The sequence below is a fragment of the Schistocerca serialis genome, chromosome 3, assembly GCF_023864345.2.
Source record: "Schistocerca serialis cubense isolate TAMUIC-IGC-003099 chromosome 3, iqSchSeri2.2, whole genome shotgun sequence".
NCBI lineage: Eukaryota > Metazoa > Arthropoda > Insecta > Orthoptera > Acrididae > Schistocerca > Schistocerca serialis.
The window spans coordinates 118474418-118491087 of NC_064640.1; the positions used below are offsets into that span (position 1 = coordinate 118474418).

Genomic DNA, 16670 nt, shown 5'->3' on the forward strand with positions numbered 1-16670 from the left:
CTGCAATTTTGTAAGCAACAGAAGAAAAAAAAAAGAAAAGGTACGGGAGGAGGAATCGAACCCGAGATCGCTGGCGTAAGGGTCTGAGCGCTAACCATGTGGGCTAGACAGCGGCTCGGTAGTGGCCTAACATTTTATACTCATAAGGAACCTAAAAACTTTTGGACTGATTTTTCCCGGGATTTTCCGAGTAGTGCGTCCTAATATTTTAACCACGTGAGGTGTTAGGGGTCCTCTTTCACCACACAAAATTTCGGACAAATCCCCGACCCCACGGTCGTGCCGTCTTCTTGTGAGATAAAAGCTTTGTCAACGTTTGAGAGACCGAAAGAAGTTGAGTTCAACTTTCATCTGAAAGCACTGTGACGACTGAGCCACGTAATGTCGTGAATTACAAGCTTCTTGACCATTTCGTAACTGATCATTAGTGTAAACAATGGAGGCTATTTGGATTAGTATTCTGTAATTTGACTGTGGAAGTGTTAGTGTTGTTCGTTTCTCATTGGCTTAGTATTTGCTAAAATACTGCCTTTTCAACAATATCCAGTAATAACTAATAGATTGTGTTCATACGAAACAGTAAACTAAACTAAAAAGGGGAATCACAATGGAAAATTTGTGCCATAGATTGTTTAATATTTCCGCAAAAAAAGAAAACATACCACTCCAGTCTCTCACTGTCGAGACAACATTTCACAATATTTTGCTACACTGGGAAATGCGTTGTGTTGAACTGAGAAAGAAGTTTATAGTTCGAAACATATCTCTATGCTTCGAAATCATTTTGTAAAACCCTGATCCCCACTTTATAGTTTTATATCTCTGTAAGCAAAGGCCTTCCATTCCTTCACTGTTCATGTGAGTATCTTTGTAAACACGCATGTACGCACGAACATTATAATCGCTGCATGTCAATAATATCGTTAATAGTTTGACCATAATGTTATCAGTGACGGAGTAGTGGAATTTTACGAAAGTATAGCTAGTGACAGTGTGCGTGATACGCTAGGGGTGCGAGCTGTTGTGGAATAAGGAGGTAATGTGGATGTGTCCTAGAATTTAAAGTGCTCGTTTCTAATTCTTTTCATTACTCCATTTGCATTTCTTAGATTGCAGCATCCCGATTTTCTGAGAGACTTCTTAGTACTGAAAAGTGTCATTACTAAAGATTTATGACTAGTGCTCGTATATTTTTAGTCTTTTTGTAAGTGTCACTGTGTTGCGTTGAATAATAATATTCGAAGTCAGTTTGTGTTTAATCACCACATTATGGGTAAACAAAATTAGATCTTAATAAGTTCCGTGCTACATTGTTCCATTGTTGTTACTGTCATCTGTAAAAAGTACGATTGTGTCAGATGCAGATGTTTTATTGACACATTCCAGTTGTAGTGTCTCGTGGATGACGCGCTGTGACGCACCAAGCGTATGAGATTGAAAATTAAATCTTATTGACGTTGTCATCGGATATTCGACTTCAGAAAGGAAAGGGACACTAAAACAGTATGTTTTTGCATAGAAAGCATTATTTTTCTATTTCATATTGATTTGTTGGTGAATTACTTTGATTGTGTCATGTGGCAGTTTCTTTAGATTTTGTTTTACTGCTTAAACACCTGAAAATATAATGAAATGTTTTTTCACCGAAACCTTTGTTTGATCGGGTGTTTTTAAATAGGGTAGCCAAATGTTTAAATTTTTCGCTACGTACTTTCTAAAAATAGGTTATAAATTAATTTTCAAAGTGGTCTAGTTTGTAAAACTAAGGTTGTCGATACAGTCATATGTAATAACTCCGCAATTTAAAAAAAAAAGTTTTTAAAAGGGCGGTGTCATCCACAAACATCGCACAACACTTTTAAACATGCGATTGCCAGGATGCGATTACAGGCACGTAAACAAACATGCAGCAATGTGAGCCACGGAGTGCCATACAAATTTTCTGCGTGTTTGGGTACCATGGAAATTAGATTGGCCCCTGGTATGTGCTTGTCGACATCTACATAACTCGGAAACAATATGTGGTACGCGAATAAAACATTGTTGGGTAATCCTTGACACGTTGGAAGAATGGGGAATGTCTCTGATTGATAAAAATTGGTATTATCTATTTGGTGACAGTATTTTCCAGCTTGAGTACTGCAAACATCTATTTCGGAAAAATATATGAATGAGAAAAGTGGAAAGCTTAAGTGTATCTGTACTTACTTGTGATATAATTTTCCTATTCTACACTAATAGCGAAAATCCAAAGAAGTGAAATGAGGAACAACACATGTTTTCTGACGTGTATGACTTCGTACCATTGCATGTATCTTCAGAATTGTTCTTCACTTTATACAGATATTTGAGGACCACTTGCTTGCTTATATTTGCACTTCAAAATGCCTTCATTTATTCGAGTTAGCTTTAGCACTGTAATCAGAGGATTTATGAGGGGGTTAATAATAGTTTTTTTTATGTTACATTGTAATTGTCATATGACCTAACTTGTGAGAAGACACCTTTGACCATTTATGTTTGTGCAGATTCTAAATGATATTGATATCATCAGTATGTGTCTCTGATTTCAGCTGGATTGGTCAACATAATGTATCTGCTGCACCAATTCAACTATTCACCAGACTACTCTTCATACATCATATATTATGAGAAAAATTTGAGAAATGTGTTATTAAATATGTTTGACTGTGTCCCACATTGTTGTTGTTGTTGTTTTGAACAGCTTAGCAGAATGACTGGTCGCACCATACTTCAAACCATTGTTCGTAACCTTTATTTTTTATGCTAGCATGCTTATAGTTTGAAACACTCATGATTAAATTCTCTTGTTACAAACGAAGTTTATATGAAAGCACAGCCTGGGTAACCTTTATTGAGATCTGGGCCTTCTCATTTTTGGGTCTTTCATAGTATTATGTTCAAACAGAAATGAATGCCTATATTTAAATATTGTTATTCAAGCTGTTGGTGGCAATAATGATACTTACATCTTTTTTCAATGAATGTAAGGCATCAACAAATTATATAAAGCAGCAGAGAAAGTCTGGGATGGGAGGATGGACATTCTTCTCTCAAGTACCACTTTGACTAACCTGCCATATTCAAATTGTGGAATGTTGTGAAAAGAAAGGAATCAGGTTTCTGACGTCCAATTGAACCACTAAATTTTTTTATATGGATTATGTGTTCACTATTTCTCCATTTAGCAAATTAACCTGACAAAGTGTGTCCCACAATGACACCTCTCTTCTCACATCCTTTTCCATACAGCTTTTCCCAATGCTCTAGGACCCAATGATGGAGAGCAGAAGAGAAACATTTCTCATCTAAGATTCTCAATTATCCCTTAGCCAAAAGAGGCCACGCCAGAGAAACTGGTTTTTGTCTTAGGGCTTGCAGCAGTTCAATGCAGTTGTGATGTCTAAAATCTGCAACTCATACCCGTGTGCCATGACAGGCTCCAGAATCACAGTAAGTGGATTACTCCCTTGCAAGTTACGAACTGCCCAAAAAGCATTACACGAATGGCAATTTCTCCTACCATTTTCCTTGAAGTCCAGTGGCAATGGGATATTGACAGTGGGAGCAGGTTTTAGTGAGGCTTGAAGGTGTCAGTCTGAACTTCCGCATTGGTGACTGGTATTTGATAGTCATCTTCCTGAGAACTCTAGTGACTATTTGTGTATCTGGTCCTGCATCTATGACTAGGCAAGCCTATTTAGGATAACTAGTGCCCACTCTGAATGAGGATGTCGTAGGGAAGGTGGGGTGAACATAGTGTCACATTTGCAACTGACCGGCAATCTGCACCCTGACATTCACTCGTAATCTGTGGATGGAAACAAAGAGAGAACAATATGATTGGCTATTGGAACATGGTATGTCAGGACTCTTCTAGGCGGACTGGAAAGAACAAATACTCATCACCCCATGAGCTAGCAAGATCATATATATGCATTGCACATTAAGTGGAATCACTGTCAAGCAAAGAACACATTAGTGACAGTAGTTCAGGATACACCATCTTCTGGAAAGGAGAGGATGCAGATTGTCAATGAAGGAATAATAATTCTTAGAATTCCTCTCGTTCCATATAGCTTTGTCACAGTTCTCTGCCTCTGCTTCCTCTTTAGACAGTGCTGAAGATACGAATAACCAGTTCAACCATCAACTGAACAATGTTCTTGTCAGTATACCTACTAAAGATAAACTCTTGCCACTTGACGACTTCAGTGCTAGAGACATTTGCTTTTGGGTAATCAGTGTGTTGGAAACTGCAACACAGGTGGGTTGCAACTTCATGATGGTCTCTGTGGTGGGCACGAGCTTTATATGACCAGTATTCAATTCCATGTACCTAATCATGAAAAAACCAAATGGATGCATCCATGTTCCAAACACTGGCATGTTACTGTCATCATGTGCCAGGATGACAAGAAAGATGTTCTGATCAGGAAAACAGCTCGAAACATTGTTGGTTGCAGGACTGTTCACAAACTGTTAGTGAGCCATGTGAGGATTCTCATACATCGTAAGCCACAATCCTACTTCTCAAATACTTTCAGGAGGAAATTCACCATTTACAGCCTTCAGGATAACACTTTTTGCTGTCTTGAAAGACACACTTTTAGATTGTCTCATCGAAACCAGTTTAAAATACACCATCAAAAAGACTGTAGAGGATATCTTTGGTTTGAATGTAAAGAAGAGAAATTATTTTTTATGAAAATAATGAAGAACCTTATATGTATCAAGTGGAATGCTTACCTATTTCTTGCTCAAGATCAATTCTCTATGGAAAACAAAACATGTTTTCCAGAGCTCAAGTAGAAATATGAAACTGAAATAAGGGCAGTGAAGAAAAAGTGGTGGCAAAGTCCAAAGAACTCCAAAGTCTGTCAGGCACTTGAGTTTGTATGTTGAATAAGAGATGTTCATCAGGGGCACTGGAAACAGTCAGTTGTATGACCATCCTTGCTGACAGTCGTGGCATCTTGAGCTGCTGGAAAGAGCACTACAGGCCACTTTTAAATTATAGTTTTATTGCTCCTAACAACTTCCAAAAACATGTCTCCCAGCAACCAGCACAACCATAGGAGACACTCTCACTAAAACTTCATAATTTAGTAAGGTTCTAGATCTTATGAAGTTGAGAATGGCACACATACCTGAAATCCCTCTGGAGACAATTCAGAGTGATAGCTTACCTCATAAACACTCTCTTCTCTGTTTCTGTTAATATAGAAACCACAAGGTACCAATAGAGGTGGAGAATTCCTCAGTTGTCACTATCTTTAAAGAAGGCGAAAGAAGCATATGCAGTAATTACCAAATGACATATTTTTGCTAAAATTCTACATAATCACCTCCAGGCTCTTTCTGAGACTGTATGTCCCAAATATCAGTCCGGACTTTGCCCCTGCAGAGGCACTATTGATATGATCATCTGTATTTGACGACAAGAGAAATGCGGTGAACAACATAAGCCTTTACTGTTAGTGCTCTGTGACCTAGAAAAATGTTTGATATGGTGCCCAAAGAAGCTATGTTGGAGCTCTTAAAATGTTTCAGCTGAACATTATGTTGAACTGACTAAAACTGTCCGTGATGATGTGTCTTGGCAAGTGCTATGCCAGAATGAAACATCTGATAGATTCTCTATTACTTATGGGCTCAAACAATGATGCATTCTCATTACGACATTGCCCTGTAACTCAGTCATACTCAGAGACATTGTCTGTAACCAGAACCTGAATACAGATTGATAGAGGGCTACTTAATTAGTCCACAACATTCTAAAATGTTCACAAGTCTCACCCAAGTAACTGATCTACAATATGCAGGTGACAATGTTTCTCTAGCTCATACACCTGTTGAGTTGCAACTGTCTCTAAACTTTCAGTAGTGCATATGAATGTTTTGGCCAAACCATCAAAATCCTGAAAACAAAGCTACTCACACAGACAGCTCCTAGAACTGCCTTTCTGGTTTTAAATGTCTGTATCCAGCTCACCTTTGGAACAAATAGATCAGTTCCTCTATCTGTGAAGTATATCAGCAACCAAAGGACATGGAGAACAGAATATATCCTGTTACACATGTTGCTTTTTGTTGTCTCACAATAGGGTCTTACTGAACAAAGATATGACACTTCATCAAACTGATGGTGTAACTAGCAGTTAGTTCTACCTGACCTATTGGACATTATAGCACTGTCATCTTAAGAAACTAGAATGCTTCAACCAATAAAAGCTTAGATACATTATGAACATCAAATGGGATGACTTTATATCAAACTGTACTTGAGAAGGGGAGGATGAATAGTATAGACGCTACTATAATTGGTGACAAACTTAGATTAATTGCTCATTTCTGATGGATTAGAAACCATAGACTTCCTTGACACACATTGTGTGGTGAAGTGAACATAAGTAGAAGACCCCATGCTGTTCCTCTGAAGTGAAGTGCTGCAATATCCATTTCTAGAAGAATCTTAAGTCTAAAATTGACACAAGTAATTGGTGTGCCACAGCAGAATATCTTAATCGCTGGTGCCCAACTGCTTCAGCTGCTGCTTTACATTTTGAGCAGGCATGTTGTTAGTTGGAAAATGAGAAATAAGAGATGCAAGTTTCATCAGGCCCAGACACACCTCCTGCCCTTTATTATGTATAAACTGTGTGGCTGCATGTTTCATGCCAGGTTTGGTCTGCTAAGCTGTCACAGGCATCTTCACACCTGAACTGCAGTGTAATAAAGGAAGTATAGGAGAAAAATGAAAATGCTGATAAGAGCATCAGCCGATGTCTACATGTAGCTTATAAATATAATTTGAAAAGAATATACAGTGCATTAATAGGCTGTCAAACATACATTAGCTGTGTACTGGGGTTGAGCTATAGACTAAATCTGGCGATTAATCTGCAATTAACACTTGGGTGTTTGGCAGAAGATTCCTGGAGCCTTTTTGATGATTTCTCAAGCTTTGATTTTTCATATTTTATCATGATGGCCATTTCTCGCTATGTAGATAAACAGCAAAGTGTTTTTGAATTTGGAGGAGACACTTAGTGATTTAATTTTGTGAAAAGATCTCAGCAAAACAAAAGGTGCCTTTGTTTTAATGATTGCCGACCCAGCTTGATTATCATGTGTGTCACACTCCCCCCCCCCCCCCCCCCCCTCCCCACCCCCACTCCACTTTTTCTTATGTTTTTTATCAATCCTACCTGGTATTAAGGATCCCATACTGCACTGCAGTATTGCAGAAGAAGATAGACAAAAGTAGTGTAAGCAGTGTGTTTAGTAGACTTGTTGCTCTTTCTGTGTGCTCTGCTAATAAAAAATAGTTGTGGGTTCACATTTTGTACATGATGGTTCCAGTTAATATTGTTTGTAATTGTAATCCCTTCATATTTAATTGAACTGACAGCTTTAAAGCTTATACGAGTTGTTATGTAAACAGCCTTTATTATTAATGTGGAGGACCTCTCACTTTTTCTTGTTTGGGGTCAGCTGCCACTTTTTGCATGATGCCATTATATTGTCAAAAGGATTTTGTAATTTGGACCTTCTGATGACTACTAGAGAGTAAATGATAGCATCATGCACAAACATTTTGAGGTCTGCTTAGATTGTCTCCTAAATTGCTTATACAGATTGAGAATTGCAGGGTGCCTACAATACTTCCTAAGAAACTCTTACATACAACTTTTGATTTTATTAGATGATGATCTTTAAGTTACTACAAACCGTGACCTTTCTGAAAGGAAATGAGCATATCAGAATACCATATAGCAAAATAAGAAAAGCAGTCTATGCTCCTTGGAGTATGGGACATCAGCATCATCATCAATATAAACTATTGTGAAGTTTGAAGGGGGGTAGCATCATTGAGGAAAAAGTACATGAAATGCTTAAAAATTATATGAAAAAAAGGTGCAGTCTTCCTCATTTGTAAACCAACTTGTATAATAGTGCTCAAATAGTACTTGACCAGAAAAATAGAAATAATTTAATCTGTATTTGCAGATTCATTTAATGGCTATCCAGGGGCTAATCAGTTTCTGGAACAAAGTAATTGCTGGCTGAAGGAAGATGAATACAAACATTTGGCTATTGATAGATCTGTAAAATTTGTACTGGTACATCCAATATTGTTATCGTATGTTAAGTTGCATGACTTTTCTTGTATCAACACACAGCAGAGATTGCTCTGCTGTATAAGGCTCATGGATGATGTCATTATCTGCCTACAAATTGGCATTTGATATGCTGTTACCAGATTAGAACTTGGAAACATGACACATCATAATGTCGTTTCCATGTCTCCATAAAACCTGAATGCCTGAGAGTCATAACCGATGCCTCACCGTCACTCCTTTAAATAGAGAATGTGGTACTTAAAAACAAGTACTGTATTGTTGCATTATTGCAAGGGGGTATCAGATTCAGATTTGAAATACCATTTTAATAAATCTGAAGGAATTTAACATGATCTCTGTGATACTTTTCTTTCATTCAGACTGGATGTTTGACAGTATTATTAGCTACCTATTCTTGTATGAAGATAAGGATAGCTAATTTTTTTGCTTTCATCTCTCTCTCTCTCTCTCTCTCTCTCTCTCTCTCTCTCTCTCTCTCTCTCTCTCTCTCTCAGTATATACTTTTGTAACTTATGCATTGCTTTAAAGTTCATACACTTATTAAGAAATAAATTTGTACTGGTGTCCTGAGTTTCCAGAGCAAGGAGTGCCTTTCTGTAGGTGGTAAAGAATGAAGGGCAAAGAAATAAAGCTGGAAAAAAGGAGACTGTGTATTAAATATTCTTGAGTTTTACCTGTCTAACCTCCTATTTCAGTTATGTTGCACCTTGTATCTAAAAAGTTGAGAATGTCTATTTACTGTACTAACAGATGTAAACATTATTATACTTACCAGTTAGAAGTTAAGATACTGTGTGACATGCATCTTCCCTTACACTTGATCTTAAAATGCTCACAAGGCAACATAAAGAAACTTACTTTTTGCATACTTTCTTTGTGCATGATGACTTTTAACAGCATGGGTGTACTTGAGGACGCAGATAATGATAGCAGGATAATTTTAAAACCAGTTTGACACTCATCATGTCCGTTACATTTTCAAAAGAAATTATTTGAAAATACAGTTCATTTTAATTCCATATGCTAAGAAACAAACCTATTTTTACCTACACTCACCGTAATGCTGTGGTAAAAGTTAATTGTAGTCTAAATATAAAATTAATGTGAATCCAGGGAATAATAATAACTACGACATTTTACTACTACTACTACTACTACTACTACTATAATAATAATAATAATAATAATAATAATAATAATAATAATAATTATTATTATTATTATTATTATTATTATTGCCACAAAGCTCGCCAAAACACAAATTACTCTTCTTGAGAGCATCTTAAGAAGTGGTCAGCCCAGCAATAGCCAGCAGTATTCTACTTTCAGCAACCTTTAACTTATACTTTCATTGTGTGAATACTGTTTAACAGCTCACAGACCTGTGCTATCCTGGCAGCTTATGGACATGTGAAATAATAATAATAATTACTAAATAAACATGAAATTTTTATTTTTATTACTATGTACACTGATGCAACCTTCTGAACACTGTCTTTTTGACAGAAGTATTATTTTTCTTTGCTATAACTAATATTTTTCTTTCTTTTGTCTTCATTCTGCTTTGGATCAGGGTCAGCATGGTTAGTTTAAGAGGTAGCCAGATGCCTTTCTGTTGCCACCTTGTTACATCACCCCCTTCCACAATCTCACCTCTGGGATGCACTCTATGCATATTTCCAAGTCAGTAAGACCCCCAGTTGAAAAGACCTGCTAAAAATAGGGAAAATAATCAAGTGGCTTAAAAGATCACATGGGAACAAGTTGCTAGAAATGCAGGCAAAGTGTCACCCAAATATAGGCAAGAGGCTAGCTCTGTCATATTTGTTGCTTGGTATTCTTAATTTCTACCTAAATTTTGAGTTACAGCATATTTATGCCACTGGGATATATTGCAAAAATGAGACATTTATGAAGAATTCTTTTATAAATTAAAAAAAAGATGAGTTGAATATTCTTGCATGACATCTTTTTTTTCCCCTTTTCCTTAGGCACTATTATCCTTTTTGGTATGTTACGATGTGTACTTGGAGAGCTTTACAAAACTTCACCATTTAGACAAGGTGTGATCAGTATAAATAATAGTCAATTGTTCTATGTAAACAAAATGTTTTATGTTCTAAAAATTATGCAGTTATGGTGGTAGGTGGTATCAGGATGCTGGTATTGTAGATTGAGTGAGGTTTCTGTGGACATGTTTAGTCTGTAAAAAACAAACTCTGAATGAAATTACCAAATAAGCAGCAACCAGTCGCAAAATCACTTCTACAATTGATTTCAACTGATTAACAGCCATCATCGGTGCTACAAATAAAAGAATAAAAATAATTAATAACAGTGACCAAATGAATAAATGTACACAAAGCAACGCAAAACCGATTAAATGTATGTAGATGCATTAAACCATTTAAAATGCTCATACAAATTTACCTTTCAACGAATATGTGCCCTGAGTAGTAATAGCGTCTTAAGCAGAGGTCAAACATAAAGTGATACATCGAGAATTGACTATGACAACGAGAAACCCTAAGGGGGCGCTGCAAAGCAAACCCACCCTCTATGCGAAAAGATACAGCTAAAATAAAAATGAGAAGATATGACATACAAAATGAGGTAAAATATAATGATATAATACTAAAATATTTACATAAAATGGATATATTGACAAAGATTTTGTCAACCACTTAGTACAGTGATATGTGCCAAAAAGTGATTGTACAAATTACTAAAAAGGAACAAAACATAGATGAGAAGCACACCATAGAAAAAATTTTAAAAATTAAAAAAAATTTAAAAAAAATTCTTTATCATATTATTGAAGAGCAAAAGTTAATCATAATGCCAAAACGTCAAATGGTGTTGGCATCCATCTAGCATACAGTTAATGATATTCAGGAAGATCGGATTTTTTCCGGCAGATGGTGCCACATTACTGAATACACATGTAATGTAAACTACGTTGAGATAAAAAAATTACGGACATGAACGAAACAAACATATTAATGAAACAAGACACAATGCAAAAATAAAGTGCTATCATGCAGCCCACCCTAATCAGCATAAAATGGCATTTTTAATATTTGCATTTAATCAAGTTTTCTGTACCCCACTTTCTGAAGAGGATCGTAAAACTGAGTTAGATATTATTTTTTCCATAGCTAAATCTAATGATTATCAGCTACCATTTGTTCAAAACATTTATGAAAAATTTGCCAACAAATATAGAGACATGGGAGCAAATGAAGGAATTGTAGGGGAAAATGAAACGATGAAATATTTCTTTACCATACTAAGGGGCAGTTAGTATTAATGTTGAAGCTGTTTTTAGAAAACTCAAGGTTAAGATTGCTTTTTCAACTAAGAATAATTTGGGACAAATTTTAGATCATGGCGTAGATAAAGTAAAAGTTTTACGCCATTCGGGGGTTTACAGAATACTTTGTCCAAGCTGTAAAGCATGTTACGTAGGTCAGACTGGACGGAAAATTGAAACTAGATTTGCTGAATATGTCGCTGTTGACAGAAAGGAAGCCGCTGATAGGTCAAATTTTGCAGCCCACATTATTAATAGTGGGCGTGAACTTCCTCGAATTGAGATGCATGTGAGGTTATTACATAGAGCGAAAAGGAAATTATCTTGATTTGTTAGAGGATATGGAGATCTTCAATCATCATAGATCAGCTAGCGTGTGCCTTCTCAATGAGCAGGTGATAATGAGGGGAGTTCATTTTTTGGGAGCTCTTCGCCGAGCATTTGCTTGATGGGAATGGAAATTATAGGACAAAGAAAGACGAGAGGGGGGTGGAGGAGGGAAGGGGGGGGGGGGGAGAGATAAATGTATTGGTGATATGAATGATGTTATTGTGACCACGTTTGCATTGACGCCCTTTAATTGGGCTTTTACCGTCTTGTCGGCTCCTCCAACAGACATAAGGTGTAGATTTATGTCTCATGTTACACGAGCACACCGTAAGAGCCCCTAAGAGTTCTCAATTCATCCTATCGAGCCTGTGTTAATTTTTCCATGTATGAAGTGTGCTAGCACTTTATTTTTGCATTTTGTCTTGTTTCTTTAATACGTTTGTTTCATTCGTGTCTGTAATTTTCTTATCTCAACTAAGTTTACATTACATGTGTGTTCAGTAATGTGGCGCTGTCTGCCAAAAAAATCTGATCTTCCTGAATATCATTAACTGTATGCTAGATGGATGCCAACACCATTTTACGTTTTGGCATTAAGATTAACTTTTGCTTTTCGATAATATGATAACGAATTTAAAAAAAAAAAATCAAAAAAGTTTAAAATTTTTTTTTTCTATGGTGTGCTTCTCATCTATGTTTTGTTCCTTTTTACTAATTTGTACAATTGCTTTTTGGCGTACATAACTGTACTATGTGGTTGATAAAATCTTTGTCAATATATCCATTTTATGTAAATATTTTAGTATTATATCATTATATTTTACCTCATTTTGTGTGTCATTTCTTCTCATTTTTATTTTAGCTGTATCTTTTCGCATGGAGGGTGGGTTTGCTTTGCAGCACCCCTTATGGTTTCTCCCTGTCATAGTCAATTCTCAATATATCACTTTATGTTTGACCTCTGCTTAAGACACTATTACTACTCAGGGCACATATTTGTTGAAAGGTAAATTTGTATGTGCATTTTAAATGGTTTAATGCGTCTACATACAATTAACTGGTTTTACGTTGCTTTGTCACTGTTATTAATTATTTTTATTTTTATTCTTGTATTTGTAGCACCGATGATGGCTGTTAATCAGTTGAAATATATTGCAAAAGTGAATAAATAAAGCATGATTTTGCGACTGGTTGCTGTTTGGTAACTTTATGGTTTAGTCACTGCACAACTTGGTAACCACATGGAGCCCACCATTCATAAACTCTGAATGTCAAAATCAGATACTATAAACTTGTCTGTTGACACAACTTAACATTTTATAAATTAGAAGCTGACAGAATATTCTGTAAAGGTGAGGTGCTGTAAATAATAGAGCAAAAATTTTACTTATTTGAGTGAATGTTTGTCATTCTGATTTATTTGTGGAAACAAAACAACCACTAGGAGAGAGACACCTGTGATCTCCTCCAATTTCATCTCGTATTGTGCTTCCAGTGGCATGTACTTCATGACAGTTGTGTCAAGGCACATATCTCAATCATAGCATCATATGAAGTTACTTTAATTATGTGTGTTAGTAACTTTGTAAATTTGCATGTAGTGGAATTGTTGATAGTGCCAGAACAGTATATCAATGGCTGTAGTAGACATGTGGGAGACTAAAGCAGATCCAGTGATTGTGATGGAGGTATCCCTTGAGAGTATTTTTCACTCACCAAGTGAAGGAATATAGTCAATGCATAACAAACTTACTATATTAATCCAGAAGCATTCTTATTGTTGAGGAATATTACTATTGTTGTTCCATGAGTATAATGGTAGAGATGGATTGGGAAAAGATAGGATTTGTGATCGGTGTGTACCCAGATGGGTCATTTTCCTTGGTATTGTAGCAGTTATTGACATGTATTGAAATTTTGAAGCCATATTATTATTATACAGAGTATGCAGTGCCCTGTGTGCATGAGTTTTGTTTTGTTGTGGTCTGATGTTCCACAGCAGCAAGAATCACTGCTCAAGTAATGTGTGTTTCAGGACAATGGCGTCGAGTTCCGTGAGTCAAGAAGACCTTGAAAATGATTTTGAATTGTCTTCCCGGCGTTCACGCATCAGGACAGCAAGGGCCCGTACTGTTAATCCTCCAGCAAGACTCGGTGTGTGATTTTGAATAATTTATTTTGTCACATATGCTTGTAATCTAAAGAGACATTTATAAAGTCTTTACTGCTATAGTTATTAGTGATAGTAATGTTTTAGTTTTTACAACATACCTTTTTGCTTTTCTTCACAACTGGCAGCATTATTGTTGCCTACATAGGGCCTGTACTATGGATTGTTGTTTGTTTCTGAACGAAAATAAGGCAAGTAAGCTGAATGTTCTTGTGTATGCATGTGCGCCAGTTACAGCTTGATGATTTTTGAAACTTTTTAAGGAAGTATTGTGTGAAGTTTTTAATTTTGGAGAATACTGTATGTTGCATATGCCCTATGAATGTTGATAATTAACTGTTTATAACAAGCATGGTGAAATTTAAAATGCAGATTTCACTATGTCTTCAGATCCAAGCCAGCAACAAAAATGGGGGGGGATCACATTTCACTTTCTCAAGACTACAAATTTAAATTTACAGTTTGTGACTTTAAATATATTTTGAAATTTTTGTTAATGACCATATTTTATTTTTTAGTTCAAATATGACTTTAGGTGCTGGTCTAAGCATCAACCCTTCATCAGTCACTAATGATGTAAAACTTGTTGTCTCTTATCATTAGTAGGGCTTCTCGAGGCAACAAAAATATGATTTTCAATATTTTGCATAATTATTGACCAAATTTAAAAATTTTAAATGCTGTCCTAATCTATGCATTAAGATATAGTCTTATATTAAAAGCTGAACACAATGCAGCAAGTATTACAGTTAGAAACTGTGTGTTTGTCTTGATGCAGTGTAACTGACAGCACGCAAATACCCAGACATATTCATCCAGTATGTGAGAATGAGAGCACTTATCAACTTCCGACAAACATGAGTCAGAATTTCAAACCTTTACAAAACTACTTCTTTCTAATACCCCACTGCAAAATGATGAAAGGAAAAAATGCTTTCTCCATTTTCACTGGTCATGCAGTAAAACTTTAGCATCAGGCATGACTTTATAGTTCATTACTTCTTTATTACCAACTCTATTCACAACACAGTTTGCAGGCAGTATAGACATTCACCATTGAATGTACCTGAAAAATTATATCATTGTACAACACCCAGTTCAAGAGACACGATGTCATAAACATTGAAATGCATGAAAAACTAGCTTTTGCTTAAAATAGAATACAGATTACCCAGACTCTATTCATCTAGTGTTTTATGATCATAATACTTAGTGACTTTAAACTTTAAGCACAATTTCAGACCTTTCCGAAACTTCCTCTTACTTACGCACTTAGTCAAATATCTAACATGTTAACTCATTTGTAAAGTAATCAGACATATGAAGTTGTTTTATACATGGGAGTATGATTCTTCAAAGAAACAGGGGTTTACGGTGGAGCTCTAAATCACTTCCAGTTACTTAAAATATTTGTGCTGCAGATCTAATCTAACATGAGTTTTGTGCTCTGTTCGTGCTGTCTTACACTAGCTTCGTTGTACTAATTTGTGGCAAATCTGTGTATAGTTTCTGTATCTTCCAGTACTGTACAAAGGGTGGAAAAGATATTGATTTCTGACATATTACTATTTGTGTTTATTTCAATATCATTCATAAATTGTCAATGTTTGTGTAATTCGTTTTGCTGCAGTATTCTGAGAGGTCGTAACTGCATTTGATCTTCCTGTAAGAGATATTTATTGTAGCTGTTTCAAACTTTTCTAGCGAGAAAATGTTGTTCATCACCCAGCAGTAGCCACACTGTAAACTTTTCATGATAATCACAAACTCGAGCTTGATGAATGTTATTATAGAACTGTGAAACACTAATCCATGGTCATGAAGTTGTAATTGACTTAAGTTTTGTTTTTTATTTATTTATTTTTTTAATTTTTTGCAACACTGTAAGATGAGCATTTTGTGTTGTAATCAGTTCAAATAAGCCAGTTGTCATCTTCTGACTAAAGGCACATACTGAAGTGGCTTCAGTATTGTTGACATCACAATAGAAACTGCTTACAGCCTGTGCCTTTAGTCTGGAAATGATACCTGGCTGCTTGAAACCAGTTGCAGCATTGTGAAATACTAATCTGATTGTGTCATAAAAACATATAAGAAATAAAAAGCACTAATCCCATAGTTAGTTAAAAACCAGTGAAGTTAGCCAATATGTACACTTTCGAATTTTCAGACCACAGTTTGAGAATCATCAATTTAGCGTATTAGAGACTTCGTCGTGTTGGACCTGCAGTTCAAACCTCTCATGATGTGTAGGATGATATGATACTAACAAAGTGTTGTCAACCTGAAATTTGGTTTTCAAATTCCATATGGTTTTCTAGGCAAAGTACTGTTGTAGAAGGAATGCTGCTGCCCTTCTCTGACATGAAAACTGTGATCAGTTGTCTAGGAAGCTATATTAGTTCTTTAAAGCTTATACAACAGTTTTCAGATTCACAAAGCACTGTCAGAGATGAAAGCAAAGCAGGGTGCGGTGGCGAAGGGGGGGGGGGGGGGGAGGGAGGGAATCAGTGATGAAAATACAACTATTATGGTTTTAATCAATTTTGTTACATCTATGAGGGCTTGCTGAAAAGTAATGCTTTCAATTTTTTATGTGATATTTCATAAAGCTTTTTAAATAAAACAAATTTATTAATATTCTAAATCTTTATTCTCCATGTCTACATATTTATTTCTCAACATAGTC

General features: G+C 35.9%; 1 protein-coding gene across 3 annotated transcripts in view; it reads left to right on the forward strand.

Annotated features, from left to right (window-relative positions):
- Positions 1–877: 877 nt before the first annotated feature.
- Positions 878–16670, forward strand: part of LOC126469807 (PRKC apoptosis WT1 regulator protein-like) — a 57981-nt gene continuing 42188 nt past the window's right edge. The window contains exons 1-2 of one of the 3 annotated variants that reach the window (XM_050097070.1): positions 878–1036; positions 13847–13965. In XM_050097070.1, coding sequence (XP_049953027.1) covers positions 13851–13965 — 115 coding nt within the window. In that variant the 5' untranslated portion in view covers positions 878–1036; positions 13847–13850. The remainder of the gene's footprint in view (positions 1037–13846; positions 13966–16670) is intronic. The other 2 variants (XM_050097071.1, XM_050097072.1) reach the window with 2 other exon arrangements.